Source organism: Gavia stellata, chromosome 3 (genome assembly GCF_030936135.1).
Source record: "Gavia stellata isolate bGavSte3 chromosome 3, bGavSte3.hap2, whole genome shotgun sequence".
In the NCBI taxonomy this organism is placed as follows: Eukaryota; Metazoa; Chordata; class Aves; order Gaviiformes; family Gaviidae; genus Gavia; species Gavia stellata.
In genome coordinates this window covers 58,785,039-58,809,286 of record NC_082596.1, presented here as the reverse complement: position 1 = coordinate 58,809,286, position 24,248 = coordinate 58,785,039, and the positions used below count along the sequence as shown (strand labels likewise).

Sequence of the window (24,248 nt, the reverse complement as noted above, 5' to 3'; positions counted from 1 at the left end):
CAAACGTGCTTAAAAATTACTTCCAGTCCTCTCCCCCCCGACGCCTTTCGGGGGCTACAGAGTTTTGTAGCCTTCCTGGACTTTCTAGAGAGGGCAGCACTCCTGCAAGTTAGAGTACCGACGCTGCAAAACGAGCCAACCTATATTTAGCCTGAAAAGCTGCTTGGACCAAAACAGCCTTCCTCCATTTCCACAGCAGCGAGCACCTGGGGAGTTACAAACTCCGTGACGCGATCATCTCGGGCCCGTACTTGGCAGGCGACAGCCCAACCGACTGACCTCAAGACGGGAGGCCTGGGCTCCACCCCCCGCAGCCCTCCGTGCAGGCGCAGGCACCCCCACCCCCCACCCGTCGCGGCCCGGGAGCAGCACGATGGGCCGCCGAAGGAGGCGGCCGCCGACACTCTCCGCCGCGCAGGCCGGGAGGGAGAGCGGCTCGAAGGCAGCGATCCCTTTTTTCCCAAACCGGAGGCGCTCTGCCCTACCCTCTCCCGAGCTGCCGCGGCCAAGACTGAGGGGCCCGTCGCCCCATCCCGCCGCAACTCGCCTGAGAGAGGAAGGAGGAACGGCGGCTCAACCGCCAAAACTTCAAACCGCCGCTCCCTCCGCACGCGCCGTCCCCGTCCCCGCGCCCGCTGCCCTGCCCCGCCCCGCCCACGCTGCTCCGCCGCGCAGCGCCCCCCGGCGGGCCCCACCCGCTCACCTGGCGCGCGACAGCAACAACAGCCCCCACCCACGCCACCGCCCCCCTCCGGACCAACCCTTGGCGAGGAGCGCGTGCGCAGCGCCGCCGTTCAACTCCCAAACTTTCCCGAGCCCGCCCGCGCGCGCGCTTCGCCCTGCCGCCCGCGCCCCGCCTCGACCCGCCGCCAGCCAATAGGCGAGCCCCAGCCAGAGACGGCGATTGGCCGGCGGGGCACGGCAGGAGGAAAAAGTTGGAGGGGGAAGAGGAAGGGGGATGCTGATTGGGTGAGGGGCGCGCGGCATCGCCCAGCACCGCCCCCCGGCCGTCCCCCGTCGTCCGTTAGGCGGGAGGCGGGGTAGCGGTTCCCCTTCCTCTCCGGGAGAGCGGAGCCGGAGGCAGGTAGTCTCGCGCTAACGCCGGCTGTGGTTTTTGGAAGGCGACGATGAAATCGGTTATTTCAGGTATTTGCTTACGGACCGGGGAGGTTGGAATCCCGGTACCGGTGAGTAGCTCGGGGTCTTTCAGGGAAACGGCGGCCGCCCCTGAGCCCCCGCTGAGATGCGCCGCCAGTGATGTCTGACCAGCCGGTCCGGCCCTACTGCCCCGGGCCAGGGCGTAACCACCTAGAAAGGAAAAAGCTTTAGTCGGATTTACTTACGTGACATTTTTTCTTTATATGACAGGCGTTGTTTATATTACTGACTTCTTTTCTGTCGCATTTTTGCTGTATGAGTCACTTTAGATGGGGTTGAGCAATGTGCAGTTTATATACAGTACCTGGATAATTTTATTTCAGTTTTGAAGCATAAATGCTACATTAAGTAGAGCATGAGAAGGCAGCCGATGCCTTCCAAACAAGGTGCATAGGAATACATGTATGTGTGTATGACAACTTTGAAATATCTAAATCAAATTCAGTGTTATTCCAGGACATTTTTACAATGCGCTACTTCTACGGTTGTATTCCTAGTATGGAGATTGCAAAAAGTTAGAATGAGAGTGAAAAAGCACACACTCAATGCCATCAGGATTTCATACAGTATTCAAATATGTTCAAAACAAAACGAAACAAAAATAACAAAACAAAAAACCCACCAAAACCAAAGCCACCTCCTGGCTACAAGACCCAGAAACCTCCAGTCCTGGAAGTTCAAGCTGAGATGTGCTCCAAGCACAGAAACAGTATACGGGCAGGGTAATGCATATCTTCTTTCAGAAGAAAAGGGACAGCAGCCTTACAGAGTGCTAGATAAATTTAAAATACTGTTGGTACCTGCTGTAATCATCCCTTTCTAAGCCCTTCTATAATCTCCCTCCCTCCTAGGGGTTCTGCTGCGTACATTCAAGGGCCCAGATCCTGCACAGAAGTACAGTTCATAATTTTGGGTCATGGCAGCAAGAGATAGAATAAAGAGGGAAGCATGAGTTTGAGAAAGCAGAGGTGGACAGTTAAGGATATGGAGTGAAAGGTCCTAGTTTGGAGAGACATCAGTGCAAAATGACGGGGGGGAAAGGCAAGTATCAGCCACAAAACCAGCATCATTTCATTTGTTGAAATCAAAGTATTTGGCCAGTCCATTGGAAAAGTGACTTGTTTGCACTGAAAATGTAACAGCATGTTTCGATTAGTAAGAAGTGCGACTGGAATTACTCAGGAAATCTAATAATAATACATGTTCAGCACAGAGGAAAATAATGTGATCATGCTGAATTAACTAAATAAATGCATTAAAAGCTGCATAAAGTTGTCATTTACTTTACTATTACCATAAGCGGATGTTCTAGGCTCCAAAACGACAACAGAAGCAAATTAAAAAAAAAAATGCAAGCAGGAATCTTTTCCTTAGATCTGGCTTACCAAGGACGGTTATATGTAAAGAATTATCTTTGAATATATTTTACACTTGTTTTTGTTACACTGCAGTAATTGGGGCATATGTGAGACACTGTACGGTCTCACAGCACAAACTAAGCATTGGGTAACAGCAGGATATCTATAGACACAGCCACCTTGCTTTTCTCGATGGCTGCTTAGAAAGGAGCCCTATATTTTTCCTGGTACAACTAGAAGTACAGTAAGGAAAAGATCAATTGCTGTATTGAAGGGAGTGACCTTTTAAAGAGTCCAGATAGAAATTCTGGAAGTAGCTTAAACCTTCAAAAGTATATTCTGTTACTTGTGTGCCCAGAAGCAGTTTCTTTTGTTTTAGAAATAAAAGGTTTGATCCCTTTTTTTTTTTAATGACATTCTCCCACAGAGGAATATTGTTACTCCCTACCCCCATTTAAACCTTATTTTTTAAATCATGTAACGTTGTTTACCAGACAAAGTATGGCATAGTTCCAGAAAAGCTAACTTTTTGATAAAAAGGTCTAAGTACCTGCTTTTACTAAACTTTTTTTTTCCACAATTCTGTTCCTGCTGGCTGAAAATTATCAGCACGCTACCTCCACACACGGTCAGCAAGCGCTCTGTAACACCATTGTTATCTCTCATGGGTTTTTAGTACATTAAAACTAGAATCACAGAATCACTACGGTTGGAAAAGACCTGTAAGATCATCAAGTCCAACCTGAAAAAAAAAAAAAAAAAAAAAAAACCACCAAAAAACACCCACCACACAACAAGAACAACAAGCCACAACCCACCCAACACCACACAGCACCATGTCCATCAAGCTACATCCCACAATGCCACATCCACACGCTCCTTGAATATCTCCAGGGAGGGTGACTACCACCTCCCTGGGCAGCCTATTCCAATGTTTCACTACTCTCTCAGTAAAGAACTTTTTCCTAATATCTAGACTGAACCTCCCCTGGCGCAACTTGAGGCCATTTCCTCTAGTCCTGTCACTAGTCACTTGGGAGAAGAGACCAACACCCACCTCTCTGCAACCCCCTTTCAGGTAGTTGTAGAGAGTGATAAGGTCTCCCCTCAGCCTCCTCTTCTCCAGACTGAACAACCCCAGTTCCCTCAGCCGCTCCTCATAAGACTTGTGCTCCAGACCCCTCACCAGCTTCGTCACCCTTCTCTGGACACGCTCCAGCACCTCAATGTCTTTCTTGTAGTGAGGGGCCCAAAACTGAACACAGTATTCGAGGTGCGGCCTTACCAGAGCCGAGTACAGAGGCATGATCACCTCCTCATGATTTTTGATTTTTTTTTTTGAGGCATGATTCCTCAGAGAGAAATCAAGAAACAGATGGGGTGTATCCAAGCAAAAATATAGCATATGAGCAAGTAAATTTTCCAGAATACAAAAACTCACAGGAACTTGCTATTGCTTTGGAAGAATGCAGGTTGCCCTCTCCATTCCCTTACACTAGTGGTCTAGTCCAGGAAGTAGCATAAGCCTATTTTGAGGCACACTGAAATACACCATTACACTTTGGGTTTCTGCTGCACAGAGCCCACCTGTATCCTTCCTCCCCCCAAGATCTGCTGAACACACTCAACAATTATGCCCTGTACAGTAATGCTACTCCCTAGCAATACCATGTAGTCATTGTCCAGTTTTATCCTCCCGCCCATCTCACACCAGCCAAAGCTTGAGTCCATGCCAGGATCCTGATCCACAGCAATAACGTTCCTGTGCTGAGACACAGGAGCTTAAAAGGAGGCTTTTAAGTCAGTACTATTTCTTAAAAATGTCTTAAGTGAATTATTCAATCACTGAAAAATAATTACAAAATAGTTTGAAATCCAACAATTCTAGTAGTCTCTGCAGGCCTTCAACACACCCATGAGAAAAGTCAGAGCACACCCTCTGGGAGAAAAATGTAATACGCAACTGCATGTCCAGAATGGCACATGACTTCACAAAACCAAAGCTATGAGAACAGACACCTGAATCAAAAAGCTCCTTGATCAGGAGCCTGTTAAAAAAATTTTAAAAGCCTATTACAAGAAAAAGCATACTAATACAGACCTTTTAGAATAAGTTTATTAGTCAACAGCATTATAAAATTTAAATATTTATACAGCAAGATGGAAAATTCTTAAGTAACCATACACTCCAAACTATTTTGCTGCAGTATACGCAGGAATGGGTTTGTTTCTTTTATGAGTTGATCCAGCATCCTCGTTTAGTTACTCATCAACTTCTTGAAGGCGTATGTTTGAGAACATTTGTCAGTGCAATATACAAAAAGAAAAAAAGTCAAGACCACACTAAATTGATTCCAAAAATAAGAGAAAACAAAAAAGGACAGGCACATTGAAGTCAGCTACTCTGTAAATAGCTCGTGGTTAATACTGTTTCTATGTGTTGCCATAGTTCAAAGGGTGCAGATTAAAATGTCACTTTGATACACGGACATAAATAACATGTTCCAAATGTTATAGTTTTTTTTGGAAAACATGCATGAAGTCCCCAATTTTTTTAAAATCTTCTGTATGAGAGAATAAATACAAAGGCAGTCAGCAACGGAAGCATTCACAAACCAGAATAAGGCCCTTCAGAGTTTATTTAAAGAAACATGTTAAACCCCTTCATTCTCAGGTAATAGATTAAGAGGCCGAGATACACATCGTCTGCGAGGGTGAGGATACCGGAGGTTGGCAGTGTCAGCATCGCAAGAGTGCTCTATCAGAGGAGGAGGAGGAAGGAGCTGGGCATGACTGGACCATCTCGATCCAGCCCGTGGGGAATCCAGAGGGGGAAAGAAATACCTGAAACAATTAAGAAAGGAACAAAACACCAAAACAAAAAAAAAACCAAACAAAAAACCAAAACAAAAAACAAAACAAGAAAAAGAGAAAGGTAGTAAATACAAGGAGAACCAAAGGGGAGAAAAGACATGCTGGAAAAAAAAACAAAGGCTTTAGTATATCCATGCCAAAACCAATAGAACATAATAGCAGAAATCAAGGCTTGTAATTCAAAACAAGACAAATCTGGAAACTGTTCTTTAAAAGGAAAAAAATAGTCTTCTCCACTGAAATTCATAGAAAAGAATACTGTAATAATAATCCTAGTATACATTTTTACAAAAGAACAGATTGCTTTGGAAATCAAAAGGATGTTGCAGCACAGCTATTAACAGGCTTTTGTTCTCCCAGAATTCCTGCGATGTGTTAACAGAGCTTTTAGTAACGCTTCATTTGCAATACAAGATATACATTAAATATTATGTGAGTACATTTTCTGCATACGCATCTAATTCAGATTTAACTTCACAGCACTTCTAAATAGAGGTAAAAACATCATTGTTTTTACAATACTTTAATAATATACATTTACAGATAATAACTGCTTTCAATGAAATACAGTCCTTGTATGTATTTACATATTTCTGCAAAATCCTCAGAGTAAATTTAAGATTCCTGGTGAATGCAAGACTCAGAATTACGCCATTTCAGTTCATTCTTTTGCTATTTTTATTAGAACTTACCCGTAATACTTGTGCATTTTAGTATAACTATATTAGATACCTACAGATGTTTTCTGTCTTGTTTACAGTTCTGTGGACTTACATAAAGGAACACCTATATGATTAATGAAATTATGGGTCAATTCACAAGCTGCATTTTGGTTTCAATCTTTGTATGGCTCAAGTGTTTGCGTTTTTTAGGCTACTATGCTTAGAGCATTTTAATTACTCCATGGAATTATTACCATAGAAATGTACAAGTACATATCAGAAAAAGTACTTCTCTTAATTAGGATGAAGAAAGTATGACAGTACTTACAAAGCATTTATTTGAAGTCATACTAAGGTATAAATGAAGCAATACCAAACTATTAAAGGGTACCATCTGTACAATTCTCAAAAGACAGTTTTCTTACTCCTTTAACAGTTTCATATATTACAAAACAGTTACAGACTTGTTATGTTTAGGAATCTTAATCAAATGCTGAACACCATGAAATGCAAAACAAATCAGTTATCAAAACAATTTTAATGAAAATTATTTTAATGGTCACTTCCCTCCTCCCATCCCAATCAAGGACAAAAATTCTCATTTTTAGTCATGAACTAGTCTTTTAATTTCACAAGCTTTCAAAAAAATGTTTTGATGGAAGTTTTTGGGTTTGGGTTGTTGTTTGTGGGTTTTTTCTAAACAAGAAGCCTCTCCAAATATTTTTCTATCAGGAGTTCCAACAGTATCAAACACTGCGGGCTAGTACAAAAAACGTACACAACGTGTTTTAAAAAGGCTTTTTGAACAGCAATTTAGTAGTTAGCAGGCTGCTGGTGTCTTGGGAGAGGTCAAACGGCGTTGGGGAGGGGAAAAAGGAGTTCGTTTTCCATTCCTGTGTGCATGCAACAAGCAGCAAAACACCAAAGTTACTCCAGTTAGCTTGGTATCAGCTCTGCTTTCTGTTAAAAAGGACATAATACAAATGGAGAATGGAAATTGTATCATAAATCTAGACACACAATTACATCAACATAACAATATAGCCTTACTGACTTATTCTCCAACAATCTACATCATCTGTTCCGAAACTATTTTGGTTACAAATCCAGTTTGGTGGTCATGCTTCAACAAAATTTTCCAGATCTGCCTATGCTTTAGCTGTTTTAAGTGTTTAAATCTATAGATACTGAAACATAGCATCTACAGTCACAGACAGACAAAATAAATTCTGTGTAGCATATCAATTTAGCCAGATGTCAGTACATAAATCTTTATTATAAGTGTAAGTACACTAAAAACAGTTAGCAACTGTGCTTATGCAATTCAAGCCAATGTGATTAAGAAAGAAAACATGTAGTTATGTGGATCTTTTCTCATAGTAAGGCTCAATCCTAGGACAAGACACCATATATTTTGAAATTCCACAGCCATGGACTTAATTCTGTAACAAAACATTAATTCCAAATTGGAGCTGAGAATAATTTATTTTAAAAAACAAACAAAAACATAACACCACAAAAACCACTTTCAAAATACAGAGCAATGGAGGGAGTCTAAAATAATGCTAGAAATTTAAGTTTCACAATGGCTTACTACCAACTTCAGGGAGAGGAGAAGACCAACCAGTGGGGTACTGCTGGCAGCAGCAGCACAGTCTTAGGTAAGGAGACTGTGAAACCACACCCTATGCTAAAGAGGTATAAAATTACCTGTATCTCCCTATAGGACCCCAACCAAATACAATTATATAGCTTTGGATATCACATTTCCAATATAGGACTGCATTTCAGCATCTTTTGGCACACTGCGAGTAGCACCTGGTACTACATGACCAGTATCATTTTGGCCTTCTTTCTTGCTGGAGACTTGGCCCATTACCACCTCTTGCTCTCCCATTTATCTTGTGAGGGAAATGTGAAAGCCCTTCTCTGTTCAATGCAGCTAGGGATCTGGAAGCCAGAACTGCCATTCAGGATTGACTGCTGAAGCGGGGGTGAAGGCTACTCTCCAAAAGCAAACTGTCACAGTACTTTACAGATAAGCATTTTAAACTGAAAAAAAAGGCAATTAGTAACTGCACATGGATGGAAATGGAGGCTATCCCAAGGCCTTTGAAAAAAAATAAAGGTGGCCAAAAAACTTGGAAGATGCTGCTATGGAATTTGGCCACATCTAGTCCTTCCATAGGACACATCCTGTAAAGCTGATTGTACACACTCCATCATACAAATGCAAGGCTCAGTGTATTTCTAGATTTCAGTGTGCACAAATGCAAATGTTTTTCAGAAGAGGCAGTTTAATTTGCTTTCTCTCTTGTGTTTTTATTCTGGAATAATTGCTGTTTAGTAGGTAAATTTATCTGCAATAAGAATGCCATATGAGAAAGATTAAAAAACCCGAAACTTTTATTCAATTGATGTTATACCTGCAAAAATGCAAGTAAACTAACAGTAGTATATGATTGTTGAAACCATACATTATGAAGTATCTTTTCCTCCTTCTTTTCTGCTACATTATCCCAGTGAAAAACAGAATTTGTTCCTGGTATTTTTGCTTCACTTTTAAACATGCATCTAAAATAGAAGGGCAGTTACACAGCAGTATGAAGAAGTTTCTCCTTGTTTTAAACTATTTCAGAAAAGTTATTGTCAATCATGTGAAAGGACTAAAAGTGAAAATAGTTGTTTACATTGCTTATTTATACAGACTGATTCAGTATGGCTTAGGTTTTGTTCATTTTCCTCTTATCACTGGCATAACAGACACCATCACAGAGCAAAACTAGAATAGCTTGTAGAAGTATTCATGCAATATATGACACTCCACTTCAAAAAAAAAAAGTATAAAACAAACATGAAAGCTAAGATAAATTAAGACGATTCAGAGAACAGACTATTTACTGAAATTCAATCTCTCTACTAATTAACCTACCTGCTGGCAGATGATCCATTTAGTGAATTCTGTAGGCTTGTATTGGCTGAACCTAGAGAGGCATTAAAAATTCCCTGCTGAGAACTACCGTTCACTGGACTCCCATTACCTTTCAGTATACCAGTACACTTCCAGTTGTCCATGTAATTAGCTGCAAATATAGATATATAAAACTGTTAGTTTCTCTTCTGAAGCTCAGCTTTTGATATAACTATGATGTTTCAACTACTACGCACCTGGTGTGTATTAGAATTGAACTTCAATACCAATAGATAAATTCCAAACAGCTGAGGATCTGGCCCTTTAGCTGTCTGACATTCTCTGCCTATCCACAATTTACAACTCAGTTTTGTTCAGTAGCAAGAATTGAGTTTCCTTTATTAAAATATTGAGAAACAAATGAGAATGGATGAGGAAACTGCCACTGGTTTTTTTTGTCATTGCTTTTGGAAATTTAAACAGAAAAAAAGCCAGTTTGCCTCAATGCTGTGACTGAATGTAGTTTTTCTGGTTTTGTCAGCAGTCAAAGATAGTAACACAGTACATACGTTAATTTTAAAAAATTACAACTTTACATAGCTCTGGTCTGGTGAAACAATTTGAGGGTACAGTAACAACTATTCACAGCAGCCTAAATCATGCAAGTGTTCCAGCACAGAAAGTTATTTCCTTTTTCTGAAACGTAAACAGAAATATAAAAACCTATCATTCACAAACCTAAAATGAAATTTTACTCCAAAATTATTTTTTGAGTAGAATTTCTCAAGTATATTCAGCATACTATAAAGCTAATGTATTTCAGATGGGTGACCTTACCCTTCCAGAGCCTAACACAGCCATCATCACCAGAAGAGGCAAGCACTGTGCCCGTAATATTCCAGCTCACTCGCCACACCTGGGAGTTGTGATTATCAAACTGTGCCACAATATGAATTTCAAATTTTGTTAATCCTCCAGATGAAGTCAATTCTTTCCTGTTTAAGAGAAAAGTGACAGTTCTGCACACAACTGTTCAAAGGTCTGGGCTTGAACATGATGACAGAAAGAGGACTACATCTTTCAAGGAGTTCACGTAATACTCCTAATCTAGTAACAATTGTTAAGAGGTATTCGGACAAAATTAGACACTTGTTCACAATCGTGCAATCTTAAAAATCAGGCTGCTAAAAAACAATCCTGTATACATTAAGTTACTACTTTTGCTTTGCAGATACTATTAAAATAAGACTATATAGTATGCACCACATCATACCAAACTACCTTCTTTTTAAGCTCACCTTAGAGGTTTTAGTGTGAAAATTCGTACATCTTTGGTTGCTACAGCTAAGATGTGGAAGGATCTTCCCAGATTTGGAGCAAATGCAATATCATGTACAGGATCTGTGACTGTCATCAGAGCTTCTGCTTTTGCATATTTCCTGTTCAGCATAAGAAACTAACTTTTAGTGCTTTCAAAATTGCCAGTGATCCAAATTATATAAACCAAATATAGTGGAACAGGGAAAAAGGGGTTAGTATACATGATGAGACTTGCAAAAACAAATCTATTTTCTTAACATAAATTTAAGTAAAAATTACGAGCTGATTTCTTCAGAAATTGAATACATCAGATACAGTAACTACTAACAACAGTATGCTAAATCATACAACAAAGAACATTTTTGTCTACAGTTGGAAGAGGGAAATAAACAAATTCTTTCATTCACAAATCTAAAGGGAATATGTATCTCAGTAACTTACTAAATTTTCTGTGCTTGCAAACAGACCACTATCTGCCTCCTTTGCTGTATGATAAACATGTATTCTATTTTCTTATTTACCACCAGGTAAGTTACAACAACTTTTCTTTATTGTTAATGCAGAGAGAACAATGTCTGAAGCCATGCATAAATGCACAAAACACCTTGGCTCCTTTCCCACACCAATCACACCAAGTGAAATACAAGATCTCTATCATTTAATTGAATGTGGTTGTGCATATACTTCCTGGCCTTTTCTGGTTCTGAATTTTTAACTGTACAAATTGAATTTTCAGAGCATGCTAGTGATTCACAGGACTTTCTGTCATTATAAACATGCTTTTAAAAGCATCTTAAGATCACCTTGAACAAAACAGTGCCTAGTGCAACACGATTCAAATTTTGACTTTGTCCTGTTAATTCCTTGTGCAAAATTAAGCATTTAAATTAGTAGAAGCAGAAACAAAAATTCTCGCTTTAAAATGTTGGTAAGAACATGGGCATTTCTGCACTGAGATGGAACAAAATTATCAATATCATGTCTGTTAATATCAGTTACCATTCCAAGGTCTTCCTCTCCTTTCCCATCCAATGGCTCAGAGACAGAATTAAGGTATTATTATTTACTACTCCACTCCACATCTAATGACAGGAATAAAATAAAAGGCCATACATTGCAAACTACTTTAAGATCCCACAAATGTTATACACTGTCATTTAGCATACCTGGTATTTTCATTATATTCATAAATTTGAACCTTAGCCAATATATTTGGACTGTTGTCATCACTTCCTACAGCTACCATCGGAGAATGTGCTCGAGAGCTAAAATGTGAAAACAAATACTGTTATATTTACAAATTATTTCACAGAAAGTACACCAAGCCATTTTTTACATTTCAGACACATTATCTATAAAGGAAACAAAACAGTAACAAAAAAGTATCACAAGGGGAAAAAAAAAAATCACAAGGAAACATGAATAAGTGCTATTCACAGTTACCAGTACAATCTCCATTCTGTTATTTTCAATGCCCACTTTATACACCCACTAAGGAGAAATCATTAGGGACATTATTTGGCAATTCAAGATGATGGTCCCAGAGAGTAGGACTGATTTTATACATGCATCTGCAGTCAAGTATTTGCCACAAGTTTCATGGCAGAGTCTGCATTCTTTGCAGTACTTTTAATGATTGATTTAGTAGAATTTCATTCAGATTTTGGAAGATAGATTATAAAAGCTAAATGTAGGCAAGTTCTAGTTTTTAGATCAACTTCTAACCCCATCCCATGCACTAAAAAGAAAGCCTGCACTCTGAACCTTCAGCACAGACTACTACTAATGAACAGAAGAATAACTGGATCAGCAGGACACAAACCACTACATCTGTAGCGAAAGCCATTAAGTGCTTCTGGACAAACAGAATCCAAAGCAGTTCAGCCCTGAATGGTTTTTCCCTTCCTGTTATTGCCAAGGGAGGATGAGAGATGGAAAGCGAAGAACCTCGGCTTGTATGTGTTCTTCTAGGTGGGGACTACCCAACCATCACACTCCTCTCCGATTCCTTCCTGTTCAAGAGGGTTAAGTGTATCATTGAGCCCCTGAGGATATAACTAAAAGAACAACTCTTAGGCTTTGTATTTGTGCTGGCAAGACTTCTGTGGTTCCTAGTACTCTGTTGCAGTGGCAAGGGCATTTGTCCTTGTTAGAGTTATCAAAATTATTACCTATTGCAACATCTTTCTTAAGGAAAGAAGAAAGAGACAGGAATTGCCCCTTTATAAACACTTTCTCTTATGAAAATCCCCGTTAAGTTTTGTGGGTTAACTAAAGAGCACTCCATAGCTCTTTAGCTCCTTACTTGCTAAAAATAATTAAGCTGGGAATATTTCCTCACAGGGCACAGGACTTCTAACACTTCTCTGTCTCTGCCAAACTTGCTTTATTAAAAGAAACATTAGCAGCTTTTTTTCAGATCTGAGTAATATGTGCTCAATCTTCTCCATGCATGTTTTAGTCTACAAAATTTCAAAATTAACTCTTTCGACCTTCTGCTTAAACAGTCATAAAGCAACACCTACAGTTTTAATACCATACCTTGAAGGGTTCCAAGAAATACAACTGCAGCTTAGCTTACATGAGATTTCATGCTGCAGTGACCACTGACTGAGATTCATCACATCTGGAGCTTCATAAATCCTTACAACTCCATCTGCTGAACAAGTTGCTAACATAAGACCCATATGCTTGGGAGCAAACTTCACATCTGTAACAGATGTCCTACTGTCTACTAGAGTGGTCCTCTTTACCTGCAAAGAAAGGCAGCAATTCTTGAAGGAAGTGCTAGAAATTTCCATCAAAAATTTGCTCCCTAAGGAAGGCTAATGAAAGTCTGACAACACCATTTCATAGGATCGCTTATCTCTTCCATCAATAACTTCAAAAAAAATTAAATCTTTATACACCAATGAATTGGAGAAATGACAGATCATTGCACTGATGCAATTACAAGCATCAAGAGATATACCCACAGTGGTATCAAAGTTCTGATACCAAAAAGAGTTATTTAGATTATACTCTTCAGGGGGAAAAAAAAAAACCAAAAACAACCCAACCCAACACCCCCCACCCCCCCCCCGTAACGTAACCATAAAATACAAGAGTATTGGCCACAGGCAGTTTGAAACTGTCCTCTTTATTCATACTGGTGACAATGTTAACTGCGATGGCTAGCAGCGCCTCTTTCTAATTTCAGTGCTGCTGAAGTTTACCATGAACTATTTTCCAACAGAATCATCAAAACAACAAGTACTTCTGATAAGGGAATGGGTGAATACAGCAGACATTTGACAGGAAGATTAGCTAGGGTGAAAGAGGAAAAAATTGTAAACGTTTGTTTTTGAAGTTGTCTCCTGCCAAGAAAGTATGAGTTCGAGCTGAGAACTACGCATCACAATTGCCACCTGCACACAGAAGTCAGCTTTCATACCCCACTGGGTGCCAAAGGTCCTGACAACCCAACTCTTCAAAATTACGTATTTTAATGTTAGGTATCTTTAGTAGAAAGTAGAAAACTGCAGATATTTTAGCAATCTAAAACCAAATAAAACAGTAGAGGCAGGAATACTATACTGAGCTATGTAAGATTACACATGAAGAATAGCTGCAAAATAATCTGTTTAGACCTAAAATCCCCTTGATGAAATGCTACCCAGAAAATCCACTTCCAAGCAAAATATTACCCCCCCCCATGATCTATTGTTTGAAAGATGAAAAGAACAGCATGAGACAATTTCAAATGAGCTCTTGTCACAGAAGAAAACCCTCACAACTTTAATTTTACTGTAGATGGGAATTCATGTCTGCAAGTCATTTGCCAGGGAACATCTTATTTAGAAACACCAATAGTAGTGACACTAATTGGCCTGAATGTTGCCATTTAGCTGTTTCACCAAACACTTTAAAAATACTTACTCTATATTGGAGTATTGCCACAAATTAACAAAATATAGGCAAAGTCAGGAACACTTTATATTAACAGAAGAAAACAGGGTGCTTTCTCTGTTTCAAGAATAGAGAATATGTTGCAAAACCAGAAATGACCAGTAACTTGATATTTAGAACAATTTTCATGTTCAGTCTTCTGTTTAATTCTGGAATTTAAATAGTTTAAAGCTTCAGCCCATTATGATAAGCAAACAAATCAATAAGGGACAGTAAATCTGTTTATATAAGGGCATATAGAAACTGTAATTGAAGTCTCACCCAGTGACTCTGGCCTCGGAGTTTATCATTTGACTCTCCCACTATTTCTTCCCATACAGCTGCTGTTCTATCAAAAGAGCAGGAAGCCAGGACTTGCCCAAATTCAGGATGGGCCCATGTCACACGCCACACAGATCCACTATGTGTCTGCAAGATAACACCAAAACACTATAGAGAAACATACTTACTGTATTAGTCCAAGCGATCACACATTTTCATGGCTTTCTGCTGTAAAGCAGCAGCAAATTCTATGTAGTAGGACTATTCCTTTGAAACCTACATTCTTTTATAAAACTCAGAGTTACACAGCAACTGTTGAATTTGTTTATTACTATAAGCATTGCAAAGTTTAGTTGCTATTAGTTAATGCTTAATAGGTAATTATTACAAGTGTATTTCAAGGCATTATTTATTACTCCTCTAAACCGTAAGTTCCAAAGTAAGATTCTGCCTTGACACAAAAAAATACAGCTTTGTTTTCAATTTTCAGCCATTACCATGCTCACTTCTAGCTTGCCTGTACTTTTCCAAAGCATATACAGAGCATTACTTATGTTCTCCTTTTTCACACGAAACTCCTCTTTCATACCTAGCCAACCTAATGCTGCTTTTTTTAGAGAAGGGGAATTCAAAAGCTTCACTTGCATTTCCATTTACAGGAATTATTGTATTGTGCTCCTATTAAATACAAGTTTAAGGACAATTTGCAAGCGGAATGCACTAATTATCCTGATGAAGCAGCATCTCTACATGACACATTTCTCAGAAAGGTTTCGAAAAGAAAATAGAGGTCAGATGTCGTAACATTTAATAGCCAGACCTTTTTCTTCCTTTAATTTTTTTTTAAGTCTTACAATAAGCAAAAAGGAAATATCCAATTAAAAACTAAGACACTGTTTTCTAACTCCCCAAACACCAGTTACTGCTACGTTTACTGATAACAAAGTCTGCCAACATAAGGTAAGTACTAATAAGACTGCATGCTAGCCTCTGCTTTAAGTGAGAGGCATTAGAGGTGTTTTATAAAAGCAGAGAAAAAGTGTTCTACCAGAAGAAATACAGAATCTACAACAAACCAAAAGTATTTCTACTTTACAAGTCAGCAAAAAATAAGTTATGTTTCTACAAAAACAAAGGAGATATTATGGTATAACTGTGTAGTTTTTATAAATACAAACCTTCCAGCTGGCAGTGCAATGCCAATCCCCGTTTTCACTTTTGTCCCAGACCTATTGAGAAATCAAAATACAATCATACAATTTGTATATAAAGCTTACTAAGTAGTAGTAAAAACCACAGCCATTTAAAAAAAAAATATATATATATATATATACACACCACTAAACATTTTCATCTGGAAAACTCTACCTGGCTCAGCACACAACTGCACTTCACTCAACCTTGAAAATATCCCTACTACAGGTCGGGAGAAGGGGCATACACCTGCAAAATTCACTATTGTATGAAGTCCATCTTTTCAATAATGAATTCCCAAGACTCCATTCACTCTGTTCCATGAGTACACTACTCAGTTTTACTGTAGACACCCCATGGTCCTCACCACAGCACCTGCTCAGATGTGGTCCCAAAACCCTGACGCAGCTTCTGACAATCATCCCAAAGACAGAAGAGGACAGCAAAAAGAAAATCAAGCTAGTGGGAGAGCAGATCTTGTTTCCGTTTCTAATATTTCTGCCTTGATTTTTAACACACACAAGTCATGTAACCTTCCTTTCCCTTGATTTCCCATACATCTTTATCATCTTTATGACTTTTTTTCTGAAAAATTGACAATTTTTTCTCTGAAAAATGAAAGTCATGAACCTAACCAGATGAAAAACACCTCTAGAAGCCTGGCATCGACTCCTGTTCGTCACTCATTCACTATATAACTTTACAGAAAGTCACCTCACGTCCCCCATTCTGGATCTCTAATACAACCTTGGTTACCATCATCCAGCCCAACTTTGTAACTTCTCCTCAACTGCTACTCTGCAGGGCCCGTCCAGTGAGAATGGGACCTACATCAGATATACCACCGCTGTTTTACAAGTGTTGTAAAACTCCTGTTAGGGTAAAACTTCTTAAGACAGTCTCATAAAGGATACTGTTACGACTGGAAAATAACCTTACATTGCTAAAGAACAGAGCTTCTGAGTTCTACCTATCTCCTGGCAACTTTCTTAAGAACATTCTTTTTAGGCTGCAAGTTCTACATAGTCCAGACCAAAGACTGACATGGTTGTTGGCTTACTTTTTGGAGAATCTTTTTTTGTTGGTGTGGTTTTTTCATTTGCTTTTTAATATGTGGTCAGGGAGAAGGGGCTGCTTGCTTGTTTATAAGCCCGATCTACATTCGACATAGCTTTAATGGAAAAGCAATTTTCTCAACCACTTAGCTGGTCTAACAAAAGATACGACTACTCTCTGCAAACTACACTTCTTAAATCTAACTAGGTCCTGAATTGTTGTCCACCTTCTCACTATGCGCAAAGAATGGAAAAAGCAATTAACTTCTCATTTTCTATTATTTTATTTCCTCTAATGGGACGTAAAATTAAGGTTTCTAGTATTTTACAGTCTTCCTAATCTGCCAGAGCACACGCAGAACGTTTCAGCTTTTTGCTTACTGGCACTTCATTATAAAACCGTAGCGCCGTCCCTCAGTACCCTTAAATACAGATTTTCAGCTGAAGCCACAAAACAAGCAGCACTGCTGTGGTCACGGTACTTTGAGGACGTCTTCCCAGCTGCTGCAACGCGGCGGGAAGAAGTTGTGTTTCCATACGCGTCTGTGTACACGCGCACATACCAACAACGTGCGTTACGTGCTCCACAGCCCCCGCCGCTACAGCCCGATACCGCACGCGTTTCGCTACGGGCCGCAGCGGGCACCTTCCGCGGAATTCGCCCACGGCTGCGCCCCGCGGACACGGCGGGACGCGGGCGCCGAGCGTGGCCCTTCGCTCCCCGGCCCCGGCGGGGCGCGGCAGAGCGGAGCGGTCCGGGCCCCTCCCGCCCGGAGGCCCGGGCCCAACGCGAGGGGAAGGCTGCGCCGCGCCTCGCCCCGGCCGCGGCCCCGCCATCCCGCTGAGCGCGGGGCGCTGCTCGCGCCCCGGCGCCCGCCCGGCAGGCCGCGCCCCGCCGGTGCCGCGCGACCGCCGGCAGGCGCCGCGACACCCCCCAGCACAGGGCCCGGCGGCTCCCGCTCACTTTGACGCTCTGGTCGCTGGAGCAGGTCGCCATGCGCCGCCCGTGGAAGTCGAAGGAGACATCGTGGATGAGGTCGCGGTGATCCGCCGCGATGCTGCGCGCCACGAACATCGCGCCGCGGCGCAGCCGCCACGCTCCCGCTCGCCCGCCCAGGCACGCGCCCTCCTCACGCGGCGGGGCGGGGCGGGGCAATGGCCGCCGCCGGCTCGCGCGCAGCCGCCGGAGCCCGCCGCGCTCGCTCGCTGCTTCGCGCGTGCGCGTTCCTTCCCAGCCCCGAGCAGCTCGCGGTCGGGCACGCCGGGAACGCGCGCGCGCGCTTGGTCACGGCCGCCGAGCAGAGGGGCGGGGGGCGGAGCGGCGCCTCGTGCTTGGCCGTTGCCGCGCCCGCAGCCGCCAGGAGGCTGAGGCGGCCGCCGCGCTCCAGGGCGGGCTGGGCTGGGCTGGGCTGGGCTGGGCTGCCCGCCGCGGGAGCGGGCGGGGCGCAGCGCGGCGCGGGCCGGCTTGGTTCCCAGCCCGGGGGGTGCGGCCTGCTCCACGGCGGGGCGCGGGGCGCTGCGGGCTGCGGGCAGGGCCCGTCCGGCCAGGCGGCCGCCTGCTCTGCTCTGAAAACAGCCCCCGTGCGTGTTGCGGAAGCGTGGGGCCGGGCTGTCGAGCGCGCCAGATGACTTTAAATAGAGAATCTGTCGTGTGAAACAGCAAAGCGGCTGGCACCGCCTGCGGGCTCGCTGGATGAGGTCGGTCACGGCTAGGAGTCGCGTCATAAAGTTAATATTCCTCTGCAGGTGACGGGGTGAGCTGCCGTGAGGAGTCACCCAGGCCCCGACAGCTCCCAGAGCCGTGGCCGTTCGCCCCGGGCCGGCCGGCCGGCCTTCCCCCGGCCTGTGTCACGCCTGAGGCCTTCTCTGCCCGGCTGGAGCCAGGGATAGGCCCTGCGGAGGATTTCTTGCTCCACGGCCTCGTCGGGACGTGCGTGAAGCGGCCGGTGGCCGCAGGTTGGGCGTAGGGCGGCTCAGCCGTGGCTGCTCCGCTCCAGCAGAGGGCGGCAAGCGGCGGTGCCGGCTGCGCTGGGCTGCCTCGGGCAGCTGCCGGGTCGGCCGGGCACGCCCCGCGGAGCGCTGGGGGTACCCCACGGCCCGCACCGCAGCACCGGCCCCTTTCTTCTTCTCCTGAATGCCGCTGCTTTCACCGCCTCGTAGGAACCCGTTGCAGCTGTTTAGCTCACCCAAGTAAATCCCGTTTGCTTTCTGTCCCCACCATCGCCACCTTTACCCCTGTCCCCTGGAGTCTAACTGCTGTCTCCTGACCAGTGCTGCTGCTTCCCTCTTCTCCCCTCTTCCTGCCAGGGCCATCGCCATTTCCCTCTCTTAACAGGTGCTGTTAAGTCTCTATAAATTACCTTGCTTACAGTGTCGGAGGCGACTGTAATAATGCAAATCAATAAGCAAGCAGAGGAAACATTCAGCACGGCAGTGTATGATTTACTTGGTTTACTTCTTCATGATGTACTGTACTAAAGAGTACTGTCAGATGAGCCCTGAGAATACCATGGTGCAAAAGAACAAGACCTGCTTCTCTCTGTTATTTACTAGCTATTCTGAAGCTAATTACAGTAGCTGATAAATATTAACCAAGAAAAAATAAATAAATCATTCACTACAATCCAAATAGTGATAATGCAGTGAGTAGATTTAAGAGACAAAAATAAATAATAATGAGATTATAATGGTGGTAATAAATAACAGCAAACACATTTGTATTTAACTGTCCTTTATTTCACTTCTGAAACAGTATTCAAGTCATTAGAACACCACCTCTGCCTTACAGCTACGATCCAGTTTTCAAATCATACATTAAGTGATTAAGGAAGAGAATCAAATGTAAATTTTCCGGAAATCAGATACATTCAAATCCTCTTGATTCAAGTCCGAGTCAGACCTTCTCTAGAACATTTTTTATATCTGCACCTTTAACAAGAATTTAGTTTTACCATTTTCAAAAGGACTTTTGATTCTCACCACCTCATTTAAAATTTTTATGTTTGGTCATGGCAATAAGGACTGAAATTGTGTCCACTTGGTGAAAAGAATTTGTTCAAGGATGTCCAAATAGTTAACGGAATTATAAAGAAACCATTACCTGGAATAAACCTGACAGATTGGGTTTGATATTTAGTGCATTTATTTTTACAAACTGTAAACTACATTCCATAGCAACTGGTGGAGCTGCTGCTATCACATGCCATAGAGATCACTGTTTTCTGCATAATATGCAAGCGTACTCAATATGCAAGCATTTAACACACTAATGAGTGTGTTTCATTAGTAGATTTCATGTTAAGACTAGATATGCTAGTACCCAACTGTGATACAGAATGATAATAGATTCATGATAAAAGATTGAGGTAAATGACAACAAACTTGGACTTGAAGAGACACTATGGCATTAAGATGCTAGGATTTAATTATTTTAATGGTACTGGGTAAGGAAAAGTTAACATGTTGAAAAGTATTTTGTCACCCAAGTACAGGGAGTATGATAAAAATGTTTTCAATTACAGAGAATGGAAAATGCGGAAGGATTTAGAAGAAAAATTACCAGCTGACTTTACAGTCTTATCTTAAGTTGGCCAATGATAATTTTAAAATTATATTTTTTTAAATACTAGAGAGCTAAAGCTTAATGGAGAACATGAGATGGAGTTGAAGAGAGGAATTTGCAAGATGTCAAGAAAATTAAGACATCTAAGTTTTACCTGTTTATATTAGTGGAGAATTTGGTTTGGAGTTTGTAAATAACACAGAAAATTTGTAAGGCATTTTAAAAAATGAGCTAATGAAAGGAAGTGGGTAACATTTTCTTGTTGCTGAAAATGAACTGGTATTGCACAATTCCTCTCCTAGAGACAACCTTGCTGTGGACTGTAGGGCCATAGTCAACATACCCTTTTTTCCTCCCCTGCAATCACATGCAATCACTTTGGAGGTTGAAATTTCTGTATTTTTTAAATAATAGATAAAATTTAAGTAATACAATAGGAGAAGGATTGCTCCTGATAGTTCCAGTGCTGTAATTAGAGAGGTATTACATTTTTCATGCTAGAGGGAAAACACTTATATTTAAGAATAAAACAAACAAAAAAACCCCAAATAATATTCATGCATTTATTTGGAATGCTAAGGAGAAAGATTTTTTTAATCTTCTTTCAGCATGATTAGAGACATTTATACTTTGAACCTTCAGTTACTGCCTCATTCAAATAACTGGAGAGACAGTGCCTAATAAAAATACTAAAGCTGTTTTATAAGTTCTTTAATTCATGGCAGTGTCTCTGAACAGCTCATTTTGTTAGCTATTTTTGGGAAATGTCTTTTACTGTAAACCGTTGATCATATTTATAAAAAATTGTGCCTTTTTTTTCCCCAGAAGAATTGTTTCCAGTCGGTGATTCAGCTGTCAAAACCCCGTTCTTTTGCAATTTTTAGTAATGTACTGATTTGTCAAGACTAAGAGTATGTTACAATTAGTGAGTTCATATTTTTCACCTGCTTAAATTTAGTTTATTTCTTCAGCCAGTAATGTCAGTATAGTTGGAGCAGGGCAAAATTGTCAGATTCACAAATAACTGGCATCAATCTGTTTCATTTGAATAATATATAAATATTTAAATGTGACACAAATGCGTGGTTTTGTTTGACCTAAAAAGTTTATTTTCTTCGACAAGACAACAAAAATTCTATGCTTCATATCATAGTCTAGACTTTTTTCCTTACATTTTAATTTGTTAAGTAAGCAAAAAAACCCTTATCTTTTTTAATACACATACAGTTACACAATTATTTATTCATCTAAATACAATCTACCCCCATCCTCAGTCTCTACATTCAATGCAGGTAGATCAGTTTACATTTATTTAGAAACTGGGTCCAAAATCTTTACTAACTTTAAAAAAATCCAGGAAATATGTGGGGGATTGTGATCCCAGAATGTTAATTTACCATTCCGTCTGATTTCAGCCAACACCCAGCAATGAGATAAATACATTTATCCCATGTAGACATTTGTATCGGGTGTATTTTGTTAGTGGAAAGACTGATACAGAACTCGGGCTCAATAGAGGAAACACTTCATAGTGAAACATCAAAATTAGCAAAGGGATGAGGGGAGAAGATACATCCTTTCTTAGGGCAAGCAGTCATTAAACAGACAACCAAGTAGAGTGGATGACATCCGGTCTAACGAAGAGGCATTCGCATCTTCTGGGAAATGAAACAATGCTTGTTTAAATTCTTTTAAATTTATTAAAAGTAAAATAAAATTGTGTTGAATAAGAGCAAACCTCTCTGGACATCTTCAGGAAGACTTCAAATGCTATAAAAGAAATTGGCTATAAAAGCTAACATGCTACATTAGAAGAGGGATTTTCCAATGATGTAACATGAGTATAAGATACCTAGGACCACAGAAGTCTTGACATCTAGGGCAGTGTGGTAAATCAGATGGAAATAATGTGAATAGTATGTGTAGGTTAAACCTTTTATTTCCTCATTTAGGTCTAATAGAAACCTTTGTTATTCTGTTGCCTATTTTTAATCTCGTGAATAAATACTTCGATTTCTTTTTACCTTAATCTAGATGAACTTAAGAATTAATTCAAGATTACTGCCTAGCAAGACACTCCCCTTTGAATGGTGTAACAAATCTAGAAAGCAAGGCACTGAGCGCTGAAAAGTGCTGCAGCTCCCTACTGCATTTCTGGAGTGTCCGGAGGGTAGAAAAGTTGGTGCATAATGGGATGATCCAAGCTGCACGGCGATGGTGGGCAGCCAGCATGGCCGCAGTCAGGAGGGCATAAGCATCCTTCATTACTGATGGTGACCAGAACGCTGGGTGCCGTCTAGCAAGGAAGGGAAGCATGCTTGAACTCATGGAAACCCCAGGAAATTTGCAGCTTCCAGTTGCTGAGCCATGAATTAGGATTCAACTATTAGCTAACCTCGGTGACTTCCTCTTACAGCTAGGGCTGAACAGTAAAGAGAAACGTTCAATTCATGGTGATGGTGTGCAGGAGGTGGGAAAGACCAGGAGGTGGTATTTTAACCTTAGTATTTGCTTGATCACGTGCAGAGGAAGACCATACTGAATCCTGACAATCTCGATACATATTTTTGAACATTTGGGTTCAGTATTATCTCTAGATTAAATTAAATTGAACCACAGCATAGGAGAAGAAAGAAAAGGTATCTGTAACAAGGTTAGTTTTTCACTTTTGACACAGTAGGCCAATTTTGTTCTCAAATTGACTCTATAAACCTGCATAACTTCATTCACTTCTGCTGGAAGTCTAGTGCAACTGTGTTAGCATTGGTAGAGATATTCTCATTCAAAATGACTATAACTGACATTGCCTTGGATTGAAAGAAAATACGGTTAGTACCTTCCTTTTTTCCCTTTTGACTACCTTCTTCAAGAAAAGGTGCTCTTGCCCGTACAGGGAGATTTTAAAAGATACAAAGGCCTGCCCAAAAGAAAGTAAACGATGAACTGTATGCATTAAGGATGTTTATATTGGTATAGGATAGAGGGTGAGGAAGCCTCTCATATATGGCTATCTCTGTCATATGCTTCGGTCCTATCTGCACTAGAAGCTGATCCATTACGAACAATCATGGAGTATCATGCTAACAGCAAATAGCTTACAGCATACTTAAAGGTTCCATTCCTGATAACCATTTAAAAATTTTATTGTTAACAGAGACGACCTGCCTGACCCTGTGAAATTCATACACTTTTCTGTACCACATTTTCCTTAATTTAAAAACTAGATTCCCAACAATTTATGATATTCCATAGGGAGTAAAATAATATCTATTATTTTGAGATTACTGGATTAAGGCACAGTAGAAATACAAATTGGTATTATCAAGCAATTAGATTAAGGGAAAAAAATCTAGTAAACCCAGTCATTAAGTAGGTTGCTTAGCTTTGAGAATCTGAAGCTTTGAAAATGTTAGGCATGCTGCCAGCAAGTGGTCTTGTATGTGTCATGTACTGTGTCATACAAACTAGAAATCTAATGGTGGATGTTTCGGGGGAAGGCACTCATAATCACAGCGGTGTGTGAAATTAGTAGCAAAACTAGATTTCATGGGCAAAAATAAAGTCCCCCAGTCTTTACGTGAGTAAACTGAGAGTAAAACTCCTCCAGGCATTTAAAGAAAGCAGAAGAGTGAACCTTTCTTTATATGTTACCCTGCTTTGTTGCTGCCTGCAATCAGAGTTCCACTTACAACCTGTTACTTGTTTTGCTAGGAAATCAATAGAATGTCCCAAACTGAAATTAAAACTTACTGTTTACCTAAACAAAAGAACTATTAGAAAGATGCAAGAAAAAGATAAGCTCCAACTCCATAAAACTACATTTTACCATGTAATGTAAAAAAGAGTACAGGAAGACAAAGTATTTTTTGTCTAATTGATTAGCCCAAGAAATGTCATTCAAGCAAAACAGTTACCCAGTCATGATCAAGTGTAGCTTTGGCAGCC

General features: G+C 41.1%; 1 protein-coding gene across 1 annotated transcript in view; it reads right to left on the bottom strand.

Annotated features, from left to right (window-relative positions):
- The window catches only part of CEP192 (centrosomal protein 192), a 93,286-nt gene extending 75,464 nt beyond the window's left edge, over nucleotides 1–17,822 (bottom strand). The window contains exons 1-13 of the mRNA XM_059815635.1: nucleotides 17,706–17,822; nucleotides 15,671–15,721; nucleotides 14,493–14,639; nucleotides 12,825–13,036; nucleotides 11,450–11,548; nucleotides 10,262–10,402; nucleotides 9,801–9,958; nucleotides 8,985–9,135; nucleotides 5,177–5,360; nucleotides 4,185–4,283; nucleotides 1,636–1,651; nucleotides 1,186–1,308; nucleotides 280–547 (exon numbers count right to left, since the gene is read on the bottom strand). Coding sequence (XP_059671618.1) covers nucleotides 280–547; nucleotides 1,186–1,308; nucleotides 1,636–1,651; nucleotides 4,185–4,283; nucleotides 5,177–5,360; nucleotides 8,985–9,135; nucleotides 9,801–9,958; nucleotides 10,262–10,402; nucleotides 11,450–11,548; nucleotides 12,825–13,036; nucleotides 14,493–14,639; nucleotides 15,671–15,721; nucleotides 17,706–17,816 — 1,760 coding nt within the window. The 5' untranslated portion in view covers nucleotides 17,817–17,822. The remainder of the gene's footprint in view (nucleotides 1–279; nucleotides 548–1,185; nucleotides 1,309–1,635; nucleotides 1,652–4,184; nucleotides 4,284–5,176; nucleotides 5,361–8,984; nucleotides 9,136–9,800; nucleotides 9,959–10,261; nucleotides 10,403–11,449; nucleotides 11,549–12,824; nucleotides 13,037–14,492; nucleotides 14,640–15,670; nucleotides 15,722–17,705) is intronic.
- Nucleotides 17,823–24,248: the final 6,426 nt, after the last annotated feature.